The 18,011-nt window shown below is 58.0% G+C and overlaps 1 protein-coding gene across 1 annotated transcript in view; it reads right to left on the bottom strand.

Annotated features, from left to right (window-relative positions):
• Positions 1–2,707: 2,707 nt before the first annotated feature.
• The window catches only part of LOC133356697 (inositol-pentakisphosphate 2-kinase-like), a 40,147-nt gene continuing 24,843 nt past the window's right edge, over positions 2,708–18,011 (bottom strand). The window contains exons 8-9 of the mRNA XM_061574339.1: positions 6,963–7,109; positions 2,708–2,722 (exon numbers count right to left, since the gene is read on the bottom strand). Of these exons, the coding sequence (XP_061430323.1) occupies positions 2,708–2,722; positions 6,963–7,109 (162 nt within the window). The remainder of the gene's footprint in view (positions 2,723–6,962; positions 7,110–18,011) is intronic.

Genomic DNA, 18,011 nt, shown 5'->3' with positions numbered 1-18,011 from the left:
TGGCTTTGTCTGTGTGTGCTCTGAGCACCTGGCTTTGTCTGTGTGTGCTCTGGGCACCTGGCTTTGTCTGTGTGTGCTCTGGGCACCTGGCTTTGTCTGTGTGTGCTCTGGGCACCTGGCTTTGTCTGTGTGTGCTCTGGGCACCTCGCTTTGTCTGTGTGTGCTCTGGGCACATGGCGTTGTCTGTGTGTGCTCTGGGCACCTCGCTTTGTCTGTGTGTGCTCTGGGCACCTCGCTTTGTCTGTGTGTGCTCTGGGCACCTGGCTTTGTCTGTGTGTGCTCTGAGCACCTGGCGTTGTCTGTGTGTGCTCTGGGCACCTCGCTTTGTCTGTGTGTGCTCTGGGCACCTCGCTTTGTCTGCGTGTGCTCTGGGCACCTGGTGTTGTCTGTGTGTGCTCTGGGCACCTCGCTTTGTCTGTGTGTGCTCTGGGCGCCTGGCTTTGTCTGTGTGTGCTCAGGGCACCTGGCTTTGTCTGTCTGTGCTCTGGTCACCTGGCTTTGTCTGTGTGTGCTCTGGGCACCTGGCTTTGTCTGTGTGTGCTCTGGGCACCTGGCTTTGTCTGTGTGTGCTCTGAGCACCTGGCGTTGTCTGTGTGTGCTCTGGACACCTCGCATTGTCTGTGTGTGCTCTGGGCACCTCGCTTTGTCTGTGTGTGCTCTGGGCACCTCGTTTTGTCTGTGTGTGCTCTGGGCACCTCGCTTTGTCTGTGTGTGTGCTCTGGGCACCTGGCGTTGTCTGTGTGTGCTCTGGGCACCTCGCTTTGTCTGTGTGAGCTCTGGGCACCTGGCTTTGTGTGTGTGTGCTCTGGGCACCTGGCTTTGTCTGTCTGTGCTCTGGTCACCTGGCTTTGTCTGTGTGTGCTCTGGGCACCTCGCTTTGTCTGTGTGTGCTCTGGGCACCTGGCTTTGTTTGTGTGTGCTCTGGGCACCTGGCTTTGTCTGTGTGTGCTCTGGGCACCTGGCTTTGTCTGTGTGTGCTCTGGGCACCTGGCTTTGTCTGTGTGTGCTCTGGGCACCTCGCTTTGTCTGTGTGTTCTTTGGGCACCTCGCTTTGTCTGTGTGTGCTCTGGTCACCTGGCTTTGTCTTTGTGTGCTCTGGGCACCTGGCTTTGTCTGTGTGTGCTCTGGGCACCTCGCTTTGTCTGTGTGAGCTCTGGGCACATGGCTTTGTGTGTGTGTGCTCTGGGCACCTGGCTTTGTCTGTCTGTGCTCTGGTCACCTGGCTTTGTCTGTGTGTGCTCTGGGCACCTCGCTTTGTCTGTGTGTGCTCTGGGCACCTGGCTTTGTCTGTGTGTGCTCTGGGCACCTCGCTTTGTCTGTTTGTGCTCTGGGCACTAGGCGTTGTCTGTGTGTGCTCTGGTCACCTGGCTTTGTCTGTGTGTGCTCTGGGCACCTCGCATTGTCTGTGTGTGCTCTGGGCACCTCGCTTTGTCTGTGTGAGCTCTGGGCACCTGGCTTTGTCTGTGTCTGCTCTGAGCACCTGGCGTTGTCTGTGTGTGCTCTGGACACCTCGCATTGTCTGTGTGTGCTCTGGGCACCTCGCTTTGTCTGTATGTGCTCTGGGCACCTCGTTTTGTCTGTGTGTGCACTGGGCACCTTGCTTTGTCTGTGTGTGTGCTCTGGGCACCTGGCGTTGTCTGTGTGTGCTCTGGGCACCTCGCTTTGTCTGTGAAGTACCCTTGAAGACGCTTGGACACCGTTGTAAGGCACACGTGTTTATTTACACAATGGTCGTACAGCACTAGAGGGGTGTATCGGCCCCCTCACCCGTATAACTGGGGATACACCTCTAGCTATCCCTGACCTACCCCGAGTCCTCCACTAACGGGCTAGGGGAGGCTGTCTGGCCCGACACTGGTCAGTCGGGCTACGGTACCCGGAGTCCCAGAGTACTAACTCTGGTTCACGGGACCACGCCACTGGCTCCGTCCTGCGCTGCCCTGATAAGGGCGGCATCCCAGGGGGAGTCCAGGGCCTATCTGGTCGATCTTCCGTCTTCCCCTATTTACTCTAAGACTGAACCCCGAGCTCTCTGGCTCATCCCTTTTTATACTCCCCCAGAGGATCACAACCCCCCCTCACGCCGCCCGGTGCGGACGTCGTTGCGGGCACCACCCCGTGTACTGGCGGAGTCCCCGCCCACTGTGTTTGTTATCCGTTAGATCCTATGCAACAGCCCTACACAAACAGCCCCTCTGTAACAGCCCTACATCACCCCCCCTGTACAGCTCGCAGCCGTCCCGGCTGCAACAACTTCAATAAAGGTTTATTAACCCCTTGATCTCCGCGTGTGCCTCAAAAAAAACGTTTTTAACCATAACGTGAAGGGAACAACAACAAAACCCAACAAACCCCGAAGGGAAACAATCCGACGCACCCCCCCTGAATAAATACGAATTCCGTAAGAGCGACGTATATACAGTTTTAGCAGGGAACCCCTAGCACACACGCAACACAACACAACACAATGTGGCAGGAGCTCCCCACCGACGCAGCACCCCGCAACCATACACAAGAGAAATAAGTCTCCTTTTAATGCATCATAAGAGTCTGCGCATTTTCGCGCGCGTCCTTGCTGCAGGCCCGTCACACGGGGCAACCCCGGATGGCGGACCGCCCGGTGGCAGCTGTTCATTCCGTATTGAGTCCGCGTTTGACGTCGCGAGACCCTCGGCATCCCCCGTAGCGGTGGTTGGGTGCGAGCCCGTCAATCCCGGTGCACCTGTGGGCGGGACAGCCGGCGACACGTCAGGCGAGGGCAGCAGAGACGGACCCTTTGAGTCGGCCGACCCCCCACATGTTTGGCCACGCGTGTGTGGAGTGGGGCCTCGCACCGCAACGAATGGTTTAAGTCTCGAGGGGTGCACAAACCACCGGCGCTTCCCCCATTTGATGCGAACACACTGAGGCCGCAGAACCTCGACCACCTCGACAGGACCCCTCCACGGCCACCCCAGTTTAGAGGATGTCGCGAGTGGTACCTGGGGGCAGTGCAGCCATGCCCTGTCCCCCGGCTTCCACTGCAGCACGTGCGCGCGACCCAGTCTGAGGCGCTCATTTGCTTTCTGACGCTGTTCTGAATTTAGCATGGCAGCATCCCGTGCCTCAGTCAATTTAGCAAGGTTGAATTTAACATGGTCAATTAATTTAGTTTTACCCAGCGGCGTGGGGATCTGCAGCTGCGCCCGAACGGGTGGGTCAGGATCGCGGCCATACATGAGGAAGAAGGGTGAAAATCCCGTTGCAGCATGGGGGGCCAATCTGTATGCCGCCAAGACCCCTTGGATTTTCAAGTCCCAATCAGTCTGTGAGTCCGAAACCTGCTGTGATAACATAGACGAGATGGTGCGATGCAGACGCTCGACCATCCCGTCAGTTTGCGGGTGATAGGGGGAAGTACGAATCTTTTTTGTTCCTAGGAGCTCACAGACCTGTTGGAGGAGTTTTCCGGAAAAATTTCTACCCTGGTCGGTCAGCAGCCGCTCCGGGGCACCTTTGTCCATGACATAACCTTGGACAAAGGCGTCGACGATGGCTGCTGCCGACTGATTGGCCAGGGGCCAGGCCATAGGCCAGCGCGTAAAGTACTCGACCCCGGTTAACAAATATCTATTACCCCTAGGGGTGGCGGGGAATGGGCCCAGAATATCCAGCGCGACAAGTTCGTTCACTCTGGAGACCCTGATAGACTGCAAAGGCGGGTTTGATTCTCGTGCTGGTGGTTTTCGCTGCGCACACCGCGGGCATGAAGCCACCAGATCTGAGACATCCCTTGTCATGCCTTGCCAAAAGAAATCACGCTGGAGCAAGGCGAGGGTCTTTTGGGTACCCAGGTGGAGGAGGCGCTCATGGGCAGCCCACACCACCCTACCCCGTAAGCCAGAAGGGACCACCAGCCGGTGTCGGTGGGATTTTCCGTCCCAGTGCATCAGCAACCCCGCGTGCATTTCCCATGCGTCGGCATCACCCGATCCCCGCCCCGCCTCCCCGGCGCGACGACGCAACGCGAGGAGGGAGGTATCCTCCATCTGGAGGCGCCCCCATTCCTGAATGTGCAAACCCAGCAGGGAATCTTTCCCTTGTTGTTCAATAGAATTTGGAACAACTGTTCCGCCGTCGGCGGCGGCCGCAAGGACCGGAACCGACATGTCCCCTGCTGGCTTGCAACGTCCCGACCCCAGGAGGCATGCACATTCTGAGGTGGTTGGCATGCGCGACAGAGCGTCCGCGTTGGTGTGGCGAACGCCCTTACGGTAGGTGGTTTCGAAATCAAAATCCTGGAGGATCTCCAACCATCGGGACAATTGTCCCGATGGCTGTTGAACTCGCAGGGCGTACTGCAGTGCCGCATGATCTGTGCGGACGGTGAAACGCCGACCGTACAGATATGGGCGATACTGTTGGATGAAATAGACAATTGCCAACAGTTCTCTGCGGGTGACACAATATCTTTGCTCTGCTTGAGACAACACCCGACTGCCGTACGCAACCACCCGTTCGACGCCGTCAACCACCTGGGAAAGCACGCCCCCAATACCCGTGTTGCTCGCATCGGTGTCGAGCAGAAACGGTTTAGAAAAATCGGGGTAAATCAAGGGAGGAGCTTTTACCAGGGCGTCCCGAAGGGAGCAAAAAGCAGCCTCCTCCTCCTGACCCCAGTGGAACCGAACCCCTTTTGATGTTAAGGCGTGTAGGGGTTTGGCAATTGTTGCAAAGTCGGCGACGAACCGTCTGTAATACGACGCGAAGCCGACGAAACTCCTGACCTCTCCCACCGAGGTGGGAGTCGGCCAGGAGCTGACACACTGCGTTTTGGCGGGATCGGTAGCAATACCCGAGCGCCCTACGATGTGGCCCAAATAACGCACGGAATCGCGTAACAAATGACATTTTTGGGGCTTGAACTTCAAATTAGCAGCCCGCATCTTTAGGAAAACCGCCCGCAACCTCTGGAGATGTTCGTCAAAAGTTTTAGCGAAGACAATAACGTCATCCAAATAAATCAAACACGACTCCCATTGCAATCCAGCCAAAACCAATTCCATCAAACGCTGGAAGGTTGCCGGCGCTGAGTGTAAGCCCATCGGCAACCGGTTGAATTGGAACAGGCCGTGCGGTGTACGGAAAGCAGTTTTAGGTTTCGATTCGTCATCCAGAGGAAGCTGCCAGAATCCCGAAAGTAAATCCAGCGTGGAGAAGAATCGCGCTCCCGCCAAGGCGTCCAGCGATTCGTCCATCCGTGGGAGCGGGTATGCGTCGGCAACCGAAATTTTGTTTAGGCGCCGAAAATCAACGCAAAACCGCAACGAGCCATCCTGCTTTTTAACCAGGACGATCGGCGCTCCCCAAGGGCTGGTAGAGGGAGAAATAATGTCGGCGGCTAACATGTCATCAACGGCCAATTTGACATGGTCCTTTTCGGCGGGACTCAACCGAAACGGATTTTGGCGAATTGGCGCGCTGTCACCCGTGTCAATATGGTGACGCAGCAGATGAGTACAACCCAAATCGTATTTATTCCGACTAAAAACGTCGGAAAATTCCTGCAGTAGCGATCTAAGCTGTTGGCGCTCTGAATTTGACAGGTCCGTCGATCCCGCACAAAGCGCGTCGAGCCACCCGTCATCGCTGTCCGAATGTGGGTGCAGTCGGGCGGCGGTGCCGACATGATTCGCAACCGGTTCCTCGCAGGGCATCGGCGTCGCGTGCGCAAGCACCGTCCCTTGAGGAACTACAACAGTTTGCGATCCCACATTGAGGACCGCGATGAAAGGGTCCCCATCTCCCCTCACGACGGTCAGGGCCGGAATCAAATGCGGTCCACTAACCCCGGCCCTAGACGGTCCTAACAGGATTCCCTGGGCCCCGATGCCCTCCGCGAAGGGCCGACGAAGTCTTAGAGGCACTAACATTTGAGCTCCCGGCGGCACACGAACCGTTTCAACGACGGACGCTGGTATAGTTACGAACGCCGTCCGAATCACAGTAGGAGAAGGCAGGAACGCCATGCACCGTCCCGACGGGAGCTCAATGCATCCCTGGTCTATTAAAATACGAATCGGCATTTTACCCAAGAAGTTTGTCCCCAGCAGGCACGGAACCGCCAGCGAGGAGGAAACAAAAATCGGGCCTGATAATTTGATATCCCCGATACAAATTTGCGCTCGAATTTGTCCAATGATGCCAAGGGAGCCCCTGTTTGCCGCATAGAATGGGACGTTAACTGGCAGTAAGGGACGGCTTTGGACAGGTAAAATGTTGTAAATTAGTTCGGAAATAATGGTCGCCGATGCCCCCGTGTCGACCAGGATGCGTACCTCAACCCCGTCAATGTGTCCCACGACGGCCGACGACCCCGACGATGCGGCCACAACGCGATGGGCCAACGCAGACCACTGCCCGGGCTCGATTCGAGTCCCCACAGTGGTGCGCGCCGACCCGTCGCGATGCAACGTCGTCCCCCCATTCGTTGCGATGCGAGAGTGTGCAACAGGTGTGTGTTTAGGCCAAACATGTGTGGTGCCGCGACTCGCCGGATCATGTTGATGGAGCTTGGGAGGAGGAGGAGGAGGGCCGGCGTCCTGGCGAGGCGTCGTCCCGCGCTGTCGGGGAGAGCGGCACCCCGAGGCGACATGGCCTCGGACGCCGCAGTTGAAGCAACGCGGGAGCGCCGGCGGCGATGACGGACGGTCGAAGCGGCTCGACCCATCCCGGCCCGACCGTGCTCCCGTCCCCTGCTGCCGACGATGGTTGACGGCGAAAACCTCCTCCGCCGGGAGGGTGGCTGCCGCCACCGCACGCCCGGCCGCTGCCCTGCTGGCCTTCCGCCGCTGTGACAGCAGGTTGGCGTGGAGGAGCCGCGCCGCTTGTAGGGAAGTCATCTCCGTATCCTCCTGTGCAACGACGGCGATGTCCAGGTCGTCTGCCAGCAGGAGGATTTTTTCAGTCACCATGGCGTCGACCCCGTCCTCGTCCATGCGAGGGAAGGCTGTCTTGGCCAACGCCAGGAGACTTGTTCTGTATGCCAGGGGCGACTCCTTCGCGCCCCGCTGGCGGTCGTAGAACTGCTGCCTGCATTCCGCGGAAGGTCCGTAGACCCCGGCCAGCAGCTGCAGCGCCATCGGTAGCGTAGAGCGCTTCTCCTTCAGCGCCGATGTGAGGGCGGCGAGCGCGTCGCCGTCGAGGAGCGCCGGCAGCGCGCAGAGAGCTTCAGCATCTGTCCATTTGGCCATTTCTTGGTGGGCGAGGAAGCGTCGCTGGAAGCCGCCCCAGTCGCCTTCTGCGCCCACAAATTCTTTAAGCGGAGGCAGTCTTTGGTGCAGCGCAGCGGTTGCCGTGGAATCCCGCGGGCTGCTGTCTCCCCGACTCGGCTGTGTTTCGGCGCGAACGGCAGATGGTATCGCCTGTCGCAGCCGTGATGACGCGCCCTCCTCCGTCGTTGACGCGGCAGCCCCAGCGCGGCCGATGTCGGACCCGAGGTTCAGGCTGGCCACGCCCCTAGCGGCCGCCGCATCGATGGCGGGAAATTCAAAGTTTGAATCTTCGGAAATGGCGGGAAGGCGCTCCGGACGCCGGCTCCCCTCGCCCCGCGGTGGACCACCAGCCCCCAGCCGCGTGATGTTTTCCAGCGTGGCGGCAGCGGCGTAAAGCAGTTCAGCCAGCCTCTCGTGAGCCAGCCTCAGCTCGTCTGTCTGCGGCCCCTCTTCATGCCGACGCTCCGGTAAGAACGCGTCCGGCCCCGGCTGCACGATGTCTTGTTGAGCCATCTCGGGCTCGACAATTTCGGCGGCGTCCTCCATTTGTTGTACTTTGGCCCGAGCTGATTGGCGCGTGTCCATGTTCGTAGTTCTTCTGACACCAGATGAAGTACCCTTGAAGACGCTTGGACACCGTTGTAAGGCACACGTGTTTATTTACACAATGGTCGTACAGCACTAGAGGGGTGTATCGGCCCCCTCACCCGTATAACTGGGGATACACCTCTAGCTATCCCTGACCTACCCCGAGTCCTCCACTAACGGGCTAGGGGAGGCTGTCTGGCCCGACACTGGTCAGTCGGGCTACGGTACCCGGAGTCCCAGAGTACTAACTCTGGTTCACGGGACCACGCCACTGGCTCCGTCCTGCGCTGCCCTGATAAGGGCGGCGTCCCAGGGGGAGTCCAGGGCCTATCTGGTCGATCTTCCGTCTTCCCCTATTTACTCTAAGACTGAACCCCGAGCTCTCTGGCTCATCCCTTTTTATACTCCCCCAGAGGATCACAACCCCCCCTCACGCCGCCCGGTGCGGACGTCGTTGCGGGCACCACCCCGTGTACTGGCGGAGTCCCCGCCCACTGTGTTTGTTATCCGTTAGATCCTATGCAACAGCCCTACACAAACAGCCCCTCTGTAACAGCCCTACATCTGTGTGAGCTGTGGGCACCTGGCTTTGTGTGTGTGTGCTCTGGGCACCTGGCTTTGTCTGTCTGTGCTCTGGTCACCTGGCTTTGTCTGTGTGTGCTCTGGGCACCTCGCTTTGTCTGTGTGTGCTCTCGGCACCTGGCTTTGTTTGTGTGTGCTCTGGGCACCTGGCTTTGTCTGTGTGTGCTCAGGGCACCTGGCTTTGTCTGTCTGTGCTCTGGTCACCTGGCTTTGTCTGTGTGTGCTCTGAGCACCTGGCGTTGTCTGTGTGTGCTCTGGACACCTCGCATTGTCTGTGTGTGCTCTGGGCACCTCGCTTTGTCTGTGTGTGCTCTGGGCACCTCGTTTTGTCTGTGTGTGCTCTGGGCACCTCGCTTTGTCTGTGTGTGTGCTCTGGGCACCTCGCTTTGTCTGTGTGTGCTCTGGGCACCTGGCTTTGTCTATGTGTGCTCTGGGCACCTGGCTTTGTCTGTGTGTGCTCTGGGCACCTGGCTTTGTCTGTGTGTGCTCTGGGCACCTGGATTTGTCTGTATGTGCTCTGGGCACCTCGCTTTGTCTATGTGTGCTCTGGGCACCTGGCTTTGTCTGTGTGTGCTCTGGGCACCTGGCTTTGTCTGTGTGTGCTCTGAGCACCTGGATTTGTCTGTATGTGCTCTGGGCACCTCGCTTTGTCTGTGTGTGCTCTGGGCACTTCGCCTTGTCTGTGTGTGCTCTGAGCACCTGGCTTTGTCTGTGTGTGCTCTGACTACCTGGCTTTGTATGTGTGTGCTCTGGGCACCTGGCTTTGTCTGTGTGTGCTCTGGGCACCTGGCTTTGTCTGTGTGTGCTCTGGGCACCTGGCTTTGTCTGTGTGTGCTCTGGGCACCTCGCTTTGTCTGTGTGTGCTCTGGGCACATGGCGTTGTCTGTGTGTGCTCTGGGCACCTCGCTTTGTCTGTGTGTGCTCTGGGCACCTCGCTTTGTCTGTGTGTGCTCTGGGCACCTGGCTTTGTCTGTGTGTGCTCTGAGCACCTGGCGTTGTCTGTGTGTGCTCTGGGCACCTCGCTTTGTCTGTTTGTGCTCTGGGCACCTCGCTTTGTCTGCGTGTGCTCTGGGCACCTGGTGTTGTCTGTGTGTGCTCTGGGCACCTCGCTTTGGCTGTGTGTGCTCTGGGCGCCTGGCTTTGTCTGTGTGTGCTCAGGGCACCTGGCTTTGTCTGTCTGTGCTCTGGTCACCTGGCTTTGTCTGTGTGTGCTCTGGGCATCTGGCTTTGTCTGTGTGTGCTCTGGGCACCTGGCTTTGTCTGTGTGTGCTCTGAGCACCTGGTGTTGTCTGTGTGTGCTCTGGACACCTCGCATTGTCTGTGTGTGCTCTGGGCACCTCGCTTTGTCTGTATGTGCTCTGGGCACCTCGTTTTGTCTGTGTGTGAACTGGGCACCTCGCTTTGTCTGTGTGTGTGCTCTGGGCACCTGGCGTTGTCTGTGTGTGCTTTGGGCACCTCGCTTTGTCTGTGTGAGCTCTGGGCACCTGGCTTTGTGTGTGTGTGCTCTGGGCACCTGGCTTTGTCTGTCTGTGCTCTGGTCACCTGGCTTTGTCTGTGTGTTCTTTGGGCACCTCGCTTTGTCTGTGTGTGCTCTGGTTACCTGGCTTTGTCTTTGTGTGCTCTGGGCACCTGGCTTTGTCTGTGTGTGCTCTGGTCACCTGGCTTTGTCTGTGTGTGCTCTGGGCACCTCGCTTTGTCTGTGTGTGATCTGGGCACCTGGCTTTGTCTATGTGTGCTCTGGGCACCTGGCTTTGTCTGTGTGTGCTCTGGGCACCTGGCTTTGTCTGTGTGTGCTCTGGGCACCTGGCTTTGTCTGTGTGTGCTCTGGGCACCTCGCTTTGTCTGTGTATGCTCTGGGCGCCTGGCTTTGTCTGTGTTTGCTCTGGGCGCCTGGCTTTGTCTGTGTGTGCTCCTGGGCACCTGGCTTTGTCTGTGTGTGCTCTGGGCACCTGGCTTTGTCTGTGTGTGCTCTGGGCACCTGGCTTTGTCTGTGTGTGCTCTGGGCACCTGGCTTTGTCTGTGTGTGCTCTGAGCACCTGGCTTTGTCTGTGTGTGCTCTGACACCTGGCTTGTCTGTGTGTGCTCTGGGCACCTGGCTTTGTCTGTATGTGCTCTGGGCACTCGCTTTGTCTGTGTGTGCTCTGGCACCTGGCTTGTCTGTGGTGTGCTCTGGGCACCTGGCGTTGTCTGTGTGTGCTCTGGGCACCTCGCTTTGTCTGTGTGTGCTCTGGGCACCTGGCTTTGGGCTGTGTGTGCTCTGGGCACCTGGCTTTGTCGTGTGTGCTCTGGGAACCTGGCTTTGTCTGTGTGTGCTCTGGGCACCTCGCTTTGTCTGTGTGTTCTATGGGCACCTCGCTTTGTCTGTTTGTGCTCTGGGCACTAGGCGTTGTCTGTGTGTGCTCTGGTCACCTGGCTTTGTCTGTGTGTGCTCTGGGCACCTCGCTTTGTCTGTGTGTGCTCTGGGCACCTGGCTTTGTCTGTTTGTGCTCTGGGCACCTGGCTTTGTCTGTGTGTGCTCTGGGCACCTGGCTTTGTCTGTGTGTGCTCTGGGCACCTGGCTTTGTCTGTGTGTGCTCTGGGCACCTCGCTTTGTTGTGTGTCGCTGGGCACCTCGCTTTGTCTGTGTGTGCTCTGGGCACCGTGGCTTTGCTATGCGTGTGCTCTGGGCACCTCGGCTTTGTCTGTGTGTGCTCTGGGTCACCTCGCTTTGGTCTGTGTGTGCGTCTTGGCAATCTGCCTTTGTCTTAGTGTGCTCTGGGCACCTGGCTTTGTCTGTTGTAGTGCTCTGGGTACCTGGCTTGTCTGTGTGTGCTCTGAGCATCTGGCCTTTGTCCTGTGTGTGCTCTGGGTACATGGCTTTGTCTGTGTAGTGGCTCTGGGTACCTGGGCTTTGTGCTGTGTGTGCTCGGGAAGCATCTGGCGTTGTCCGTTGGGTGTGCTATGGCACCGTGCGTTGTCTGTGTTAGTGCTCTGGTACCTCGGCCTTTGTCTGGTGTGTGTTCTGGGCACCTCGCGTTGTCTGTGGTGTTGCCTGGGCACCGGTGGCTTTGTCTAGTGAGTGCTCTGGGGCACCTGGCTTTGTCTGTGTGTGCTCTGGGCACCTGTCTTTGTCTTGGTGGTGGCTCTGGGCACTCGCTTCCTTTGTCTGTGTGTGCTCTGGGCACCTGGCTTTGTCTGTGTGTGCTCTGGGCACCTGGCTTTGTCTGTGTGTGCTCTGGGACCTGGCTTTGTCTGTGTGTGCTCTGACTGCTTTGTCTGTGTGTGCTCTGGGCACCTGGCTTTGTCTGTGTTGCTCTGGGCACCTGGCTTTGTCTGTGTGTGCTCTGGCACCTGGCTTTGTCTGTGTGTGCTCTGGGCACCTGGCTTTGTCTGTGTGTGCTCTGGGCACCTGGCTTTGTCTGTTGTGCTCTGGGCACCTCGCTTTGTCTGTGTGTGCTCTGGGCACCTGGCTTTGTCTGTGTGTGCTCTGGGCACCTGGCTTTGTCTGTGTGTGCTCTGGGCACCTGCTTTGTCTGTGTGTGCTCTGGGCACCTGCTTTGTCTGTGTGCTCTGGGCACCTGGCTTTGTCTGTGTGTGCTCTGGGCACCTGGCTTTGTCTGTGTGTGCTCTGGCACCTGGCTTTGTCTGTTGTGCTCTGGGCACCTGGCTTTGTCTGTGTGTGCTCTGGGCACCTGCTTTGTCTGTGTGTGCTCTGGGCACCTGGCTTTGTCTGTGTGTGCTCTGGGCACCTGGCTTTGTCTGTGTGTGCTCTGGGCACCTGGCTTTGTCTGTGTGTGCTCTGGGCACCTGGCTTTGTCTGTGTGCTCTGGGCACCTGGCTTTGTCTGTGTGTGCTCTGACCCTGTTTGTCTGTGTGTGCTCTGGGCACCTCGCTTTGTCTGTGTGTGCTCTGGGCACCTGGCTTTGTCTGTGTGTGCTCTGGGCACCTGGCTTTGTCTGTGTGTGCTCTGGGCACCTGGCTTTGTCTGTGTGTGCTCTGGGCACCTGGCTTTGTCTGTGTGTGCTCTGGGCACCTGGCTTTGTCTGTGTGTGCTCTGGGCACCTGCTTTGTCTGTGTGCTCTGGGCACCTCGCTTTGTCTGTGTGCTCTGGGCACCTGGCTTTGTCTGTGTGTGCTCTGGGCACCTGGCTTTGTCTGTGTGTGCTCTGGGCACCTGGCTTTGTCTGTGTGTGCTCTGGGCACCTCGCTTTGTCTGTGTGCTCTGGGCACCTCGCTTTGTCTGTGTGTGCTCTGGGCACCTGGCTTTGTCTGTGTGTGCTCTGGGCACCTGGCTTTGTCTGTGTGTGCTCTGGGCACCTGGCTTTGTCTGTGTGTGCTCTGGGCACCTGGCTTTGTCTGTGTGTGCTCTGGGCACCTCGCTTTGTCTGTGTGTGCTCTGGGCACCTGGCTTTGTCTGTGTGTGCTCTGGGCACCTCGCTTTGTCTGTGTGTGCTCTGGGCACCTGGCTTTGTCTGTGTGTGCTCTGGGCACCTCGCTTTGTCTGTGTGCTCTGGGCACCTCGCTTTGTCTGTGTGTGCTCTGGGCACCTGGCTTTGTCTGTGTGTGCTCTGGGCACCTGGCTTTGTCTGTGTGTGCTCTGGGTACCTGCTTTGTCTGTGTGTGCTCTGGGCACCTGCTTTGTCTGTGTGCTCTGGGCACCTGGCTTTGTCTGTGTGTGCTCTGGCACCTGGCTTTGTCTGTGTGTGCTCTGGCACCTGGCTTTGTCTGTGTGTGCTCTGGGCACCTGGCTTTGTCTGTGTGTGCTCTGGGCACCTGGCTTTGTCTGTGTGTGCTCTGGGCACCTGGCTTTGTCTGTGTGTGCTCTGAGCACCTGGCTTTGTCTGTCTGTGCTCTGGGCACCTCGCTTTGTCTGTGTGTGCTCTGGGCACCTCGCTTGTCTGTGTGTGCTCTGGGCACCTGGCTTTGTCTGTGTGTGCTCTGGGCACCTGGCTTTGTCTGTTGTGCTCTGGGCACCTGCTTTGTCTGTGTGTGCTCTGGGCACCTGGCTTTGTCTGTGTGTGCTCTGGCACCTGCTTTGTCTGTGTGTGCTCTGGGCACCTCGCTTTGTCTGTGTGTGCTCTGGGCACCTCGCTTTGTCTGTGTGCTCTGGGCACCTCTTTGTCTGTGTGTGCTCTGGCACCTGGCTTTGTCTGTGTGCTCTGGGCACCTGGCTGTGTGTGCTCTGGCACCTGGCTTTGTCTGGTGTGCTCGGGCACCTCGCTTTGTCTGTGTGTGCTCTGGGCACCTGGCTTTGTCCTGTGTGTGCTCTGGAGCACCTGGCTTTTGTCTGTGTGTGCTCTGGGCACCTGCTTTGTCTGTGTGTGCTCTGGGCACTCTGGCTTTGTCTGTGTGTGCTCTGAGCACCTGGCTTTGTCTGTGTGTGCTCTGGCACCTCGCTTTGTCTGTGTGTGCTCTGGGCACCTGCTTGTGTCTGTGTGTGCTCTGAGCACCGGGCTTTGTCTGTGTGTGCTCTGGGCACCTCGCTTTGTCTGTGTGTGCTCTGGGCCCCTCGCTTTTGTCTGTGTGTGCTCTGGGCACCTGCTTTGTCTGTGTGTGCTCTGGGCACCTGGCTTTGTCTGTGTGTGCTCTGGGCACCTGGCTTTGTCTGTGTGTCTCTGGGCACCTGGCTTTGTCTGTGTGCTCTGGGCACCTGGCTTTGTCTGTGTGTGCTCTGGTCACCTGCTTTGTCTGTGTGTGCTCTGGGCACCTGGCTTTGTCTGTGTGTGCTCTGGGCACCTGCTTTGTCTGTGTGTGCTCTGGGCACCTGCTTTGTCTGTGTGTGCTCTGGGCACCTGTTTGTCTGTGTGTGCTCTGGGCACCTGCTTTGTCTGTGTGTGCTCTGGGCACCTCGCTTTGTCTGTGTGTGCTCTGGGCACCTGGCTTTGTCTGTGTGTGCTCTGGGCACCTGCTTTGTCTGTTGTGCTCTGGGCACCTGCTTTGTCTGTGTGTGCTCTGGGCACCTGGCTTTGTCTGTGTGTGCTCTGGGCACCTGGCTTTGTCTGTGTGTGCTCTGGGCACCTGGCTTTGTCTGTGTGTGCTCTGGGCACCTGGCTTTGTCTGTGTGTGCTCTGGGCACCTGCTTTGTCTGTGTGCTCTGGGCACCTGCTTTGTCTGTGTGTGCTCTGGGCACCTGGCTTTGTCTGTGTGTGCTCTGGGCACCTGGCTTTGTCGTGTGTGCTCTGGGCACCTGGCTTTGTCTGTGTGTGCTCTGGGCACCTGCTTTGTCTGTGTGCTCTGGGCACCTGCTTTGTCTGTGTGTGCTCTGGGCACCTGGCTTTGTCTGTGTGTGCTCTGGGCACCTGGCTTTGTCTGTGTGTGCTCTGGGCACCTGCTTTGTCTGTGTGTGCTCTGGGCACCTGCTTTGTCTGTGTGTGCTCTGGCACCTGGCTTTGTCTGTTGTGCTCTGGGCACCTCGCTTTGTCTGTGTGTGCTCTGGGCACCTCTTTCTGTGTGTGCTCTGGCACCTGGCTTTGTCTGTGTGTGCTCTGGCACCTCTTTGTCTGTGTGTGCTCTGGGCACCTGGCTTTGTCTGTGTGTGCTCTGGGCACCTGTTTGTCTGTGTGTGCTCTGGGCACCTGGCTTTGTCTGTGTGTGCTCTGGGCACCTCGCTTTGTCTGTGTTGCTCTGGGCACCTGCTTTGTCTGTTGTGCTCTGGGCACCTGGCTTTGTCTGTGTGTGCTCTGGGCACCTGCTTTGTCTGTGTGTGCTCTGGGCACCTGGCTTTGTCTGTGTGTGCTCTGGGCACCTGGCTTTGTCTGTGTGTGCTCTGGGCACCTGCTTTGTCTGTGTGCTCTGGGCACCTGCTTTGTCTTGTGTGCTCTGGGCACCTGGCTTTGTCTGTGTGTGCTCTGGGCACCTGGCTTTGTCTGTGTGCTCTGGGCACCTGGCTTTGTCTGTGTGTGCTCTGGGCACCTGTTTGTCTGTGTGTGCTCTGGGCACCTGCTTTGTCTGGTGTGCTCTGGGCACCTGGCTTTGTCTGTGTGTGCTCTGGGCACCTGCTTTGTCTGTGTGTGCTCTGGGCACCTCGCTTTGTCTGTGTGTGCTCTGGGCACCTCTTTGTCTGTGTGTGCTCTGGGCACCTGCTTTGTCTGTGTGTGCTCTGGGCACCTGGCTTTGTCTGTGTGTGCTCTGGCACCTGGCTTTGTCTGTGTGTGCTCTGGGCACCTGCTTTGTCTGTGTGTGCTCTGGGCACCTCGTTTGTCTGTGTGTGCTCTGGGCACCTGGCTTTGTCTGTGTGTGCTCTGGGCACCTGCTTTGTCTGTGTGTGCTCTGGGCACCTGGCTTTGTCTGTGTGTGCTCTGGGCACCTGGCTTTGTCTGTGTGCACCTGGCTTTGTCTGTTGTGCTCTGGGCACCTCGCTTTGTCTGTGTGTGCTCTGGGCACCTCGCTTTGTCTGTGTGTGCTCTGCGCACCTGGCTTTGTCTGTGTGTGCTCTGGCACCTGCTTTGTCTGTGTGTGCTCTGGGCACCTGGCTTTGTCTGTGTGCTCTGGGCACCTCTTTGTCTGTGTGTGCTCTGGGCACCTGGCTTTGTCTGTGTGTGCTCTGGGCACCTGCTTTGTCTGTGTGTGCTCTGGGCACCTCGCTTTGTCTGTGTGTGCTCTGGGCACCTGGCTTTGTCTGTGTGCTCTGGGCACCTGGCTTTGTCTGTGTGTGCTCTGGGCACCTGCTTTGTCTGTGTGTGCTCTGGGCACCTGGCTTTGTCTGTGTGTGCTCTGGGCACCTGCTTTGTCTGTGTGTGCTCTGGGCACCTGCTTTGTCTTGTGTGCTCTGGGCACCTGCTTTGTCTGTGTGTGCTCTGGGCACCTGCTTTGTCTTGTGTGCTCTGGGCACCTGGCTTTGTCTGTGTGTGCTCTGGGCACCTGCTTTGTCTGTGTGTGCTCTGGCACCTGCTTTGTCTGTGTGTGCTCTGGGCACCTGGCTTTGTCTGTGTGTGCTCTGGGCACCTGCTTTGTCTGTGTGTGCTCTGGGCACCTGCTTTGTCTGTGTGTGCTCTGGGCACCTGGCTTTGTCTGTGTGTGCTCTGGGCACCTGCTTTGTCTGTGTGTCTCTGGGCACCTGGCTTTGTCTGTTGTGCTCTGGGCACCTGCTTTGTCTGTGTGCTCTGGGCACCTGCTTTGTCTGTGTGTGCTCTGGGCACCGCTTTGTCTGTGTGTGCTCTGGGCACCTGGCTTTGTCTGTGTGTGCTCTGAGCACCTAGCTTTGTCTGTGTGTGCTCTGGGCACCTGGCTTTGTCTGTGTGTGCTCTGGGCACCTGGCTTTGTCTGTGTGTGCTCTGGGCACCTGGCTTTGTCTGTGTGTGCTCTGGGCACCTCGCTTTGTCTGTGTGCTCTGGCACCTGGCTTTGTCTGTGTGTGCTCTGGCACCTGCTTTGTCTGTGTGCTCTGGGCACCTGCTTTGTCTGTGTGTGCTCTGGGCACCTGGCTTTGTCTGTGTGTGCTCTGGCACCTGGCTTTGTCTGTGTGTGCTCTGGGCACCTGCTTTGTCTGTGTGTGCTCTGGGCACCTGGCTTTGTCTGTGTGTGCTCTGGGCACCTGGCTTTGTCTGTGTGCTCTGGGCACCTGGCTTTGTCTGTGTGTGCTCTGGGCACCTGGCTTTGTCTGTGTGTGCTCTGGGCACCTCGTTTGTCTGTGTGTTCTGGGCACCTCGCTTTGTCTGTTGTGCTCTGGGCACCTGGTTGTCTGTGTGTGCTCTGGCACCTCTTTGTCTGTGTGCTCTGGGCACCTGCTTTGTCTGTGTGTGCTCTGGCACCTGGCTTTGTCTGTGTGTGCTCTGGGCACCTCGCTTTGTCTGTGTGTGCTCTGGGCACCTGGCTTTGTCTGTGTGTGCTCTGGGCACCTGCTTTGTCTGTGTGCTCTGGGCACCTGGCTTTGTCTGTGTGTGCTCTGGGCACCTCGCTTTGTCTGTGTGTGCTCTGGGCACCTGCTTTGTCTGTGTGTGCTCTGGGCACCTGGCTTTGTCTTGTGTGCTCTGGGCACCTGCTTTGTCTGTGTGTGCTCTGGGCACCTGGCTTTGTCTGTGTGTGCTCTGGCACTGCTTTGTCTGTGTGCTCTGGGCACCTGGCTTTGTCTGTTGTGCTCTGGGCACCTGCTTTGTCTGTGTGCTCTGGCACCTGGCTTTGTCTTGTGTGCTCTGGGCACCTGCTTTGTCTGTGTGTGCTCTGGGCACCTGGCTTTGTCTGTGTGTGCTCTGGCACCTGCTTTGTCTGTGTGTGCTCTGGCACCTGGCTTTGTCTGTGTGTGCTCTGGGCACCTCGCTTTGTCTGTGTGTGCTCTGGGCACCTCGCTTTGTCTGTGTGCTCTGGCACCTGGCTTTGTCTGTGTGTGCTCTGGCACCTGGCTTTGTCTGTGTGTGCTCTGGGCACCTGCTTTGTCTGTGTGTGCTCTGGGCACCTGGCTTTGTCTGTGTGTGCTCTGGCACCTGGCTTGTCTGTGTGTGCTCTGGGCACCTCGCTTTGTCTGTGTGTGCTCTGGGCACCTCGCTTTGTCTGTGTGCTCTGGGCACCTCTTTGTCTGTGTGTGCTCTGGGCACCTGGCTTTGTCTGTGTTGCTCTGGGCACCTGCTTTGTCTGTGTGTGCTCTGGGCACCTGGCTTTGTCTGTGTGTGATCTGA

Source organism: Lethenteron reissneri, chromosome 55 (genome assembly GCF_015708825.2).
Source record: "Lethenteron reissneri isolate LAM-NWPU_2019-01 chromosome 55, ASM1570882v1, whole genome shotgun sequence".
Taxonomy (NCBI): domain Eukaryota; kingdom Metazoa; phylum Chordata; class Hyperoartia; order Petromyzontiformes; family Petromyzontidae; genus Lethenteron; species Lethenteron reissneri.
This window is presented reverse-complemented; position numbering and strand designations above follow the sequence as displayed.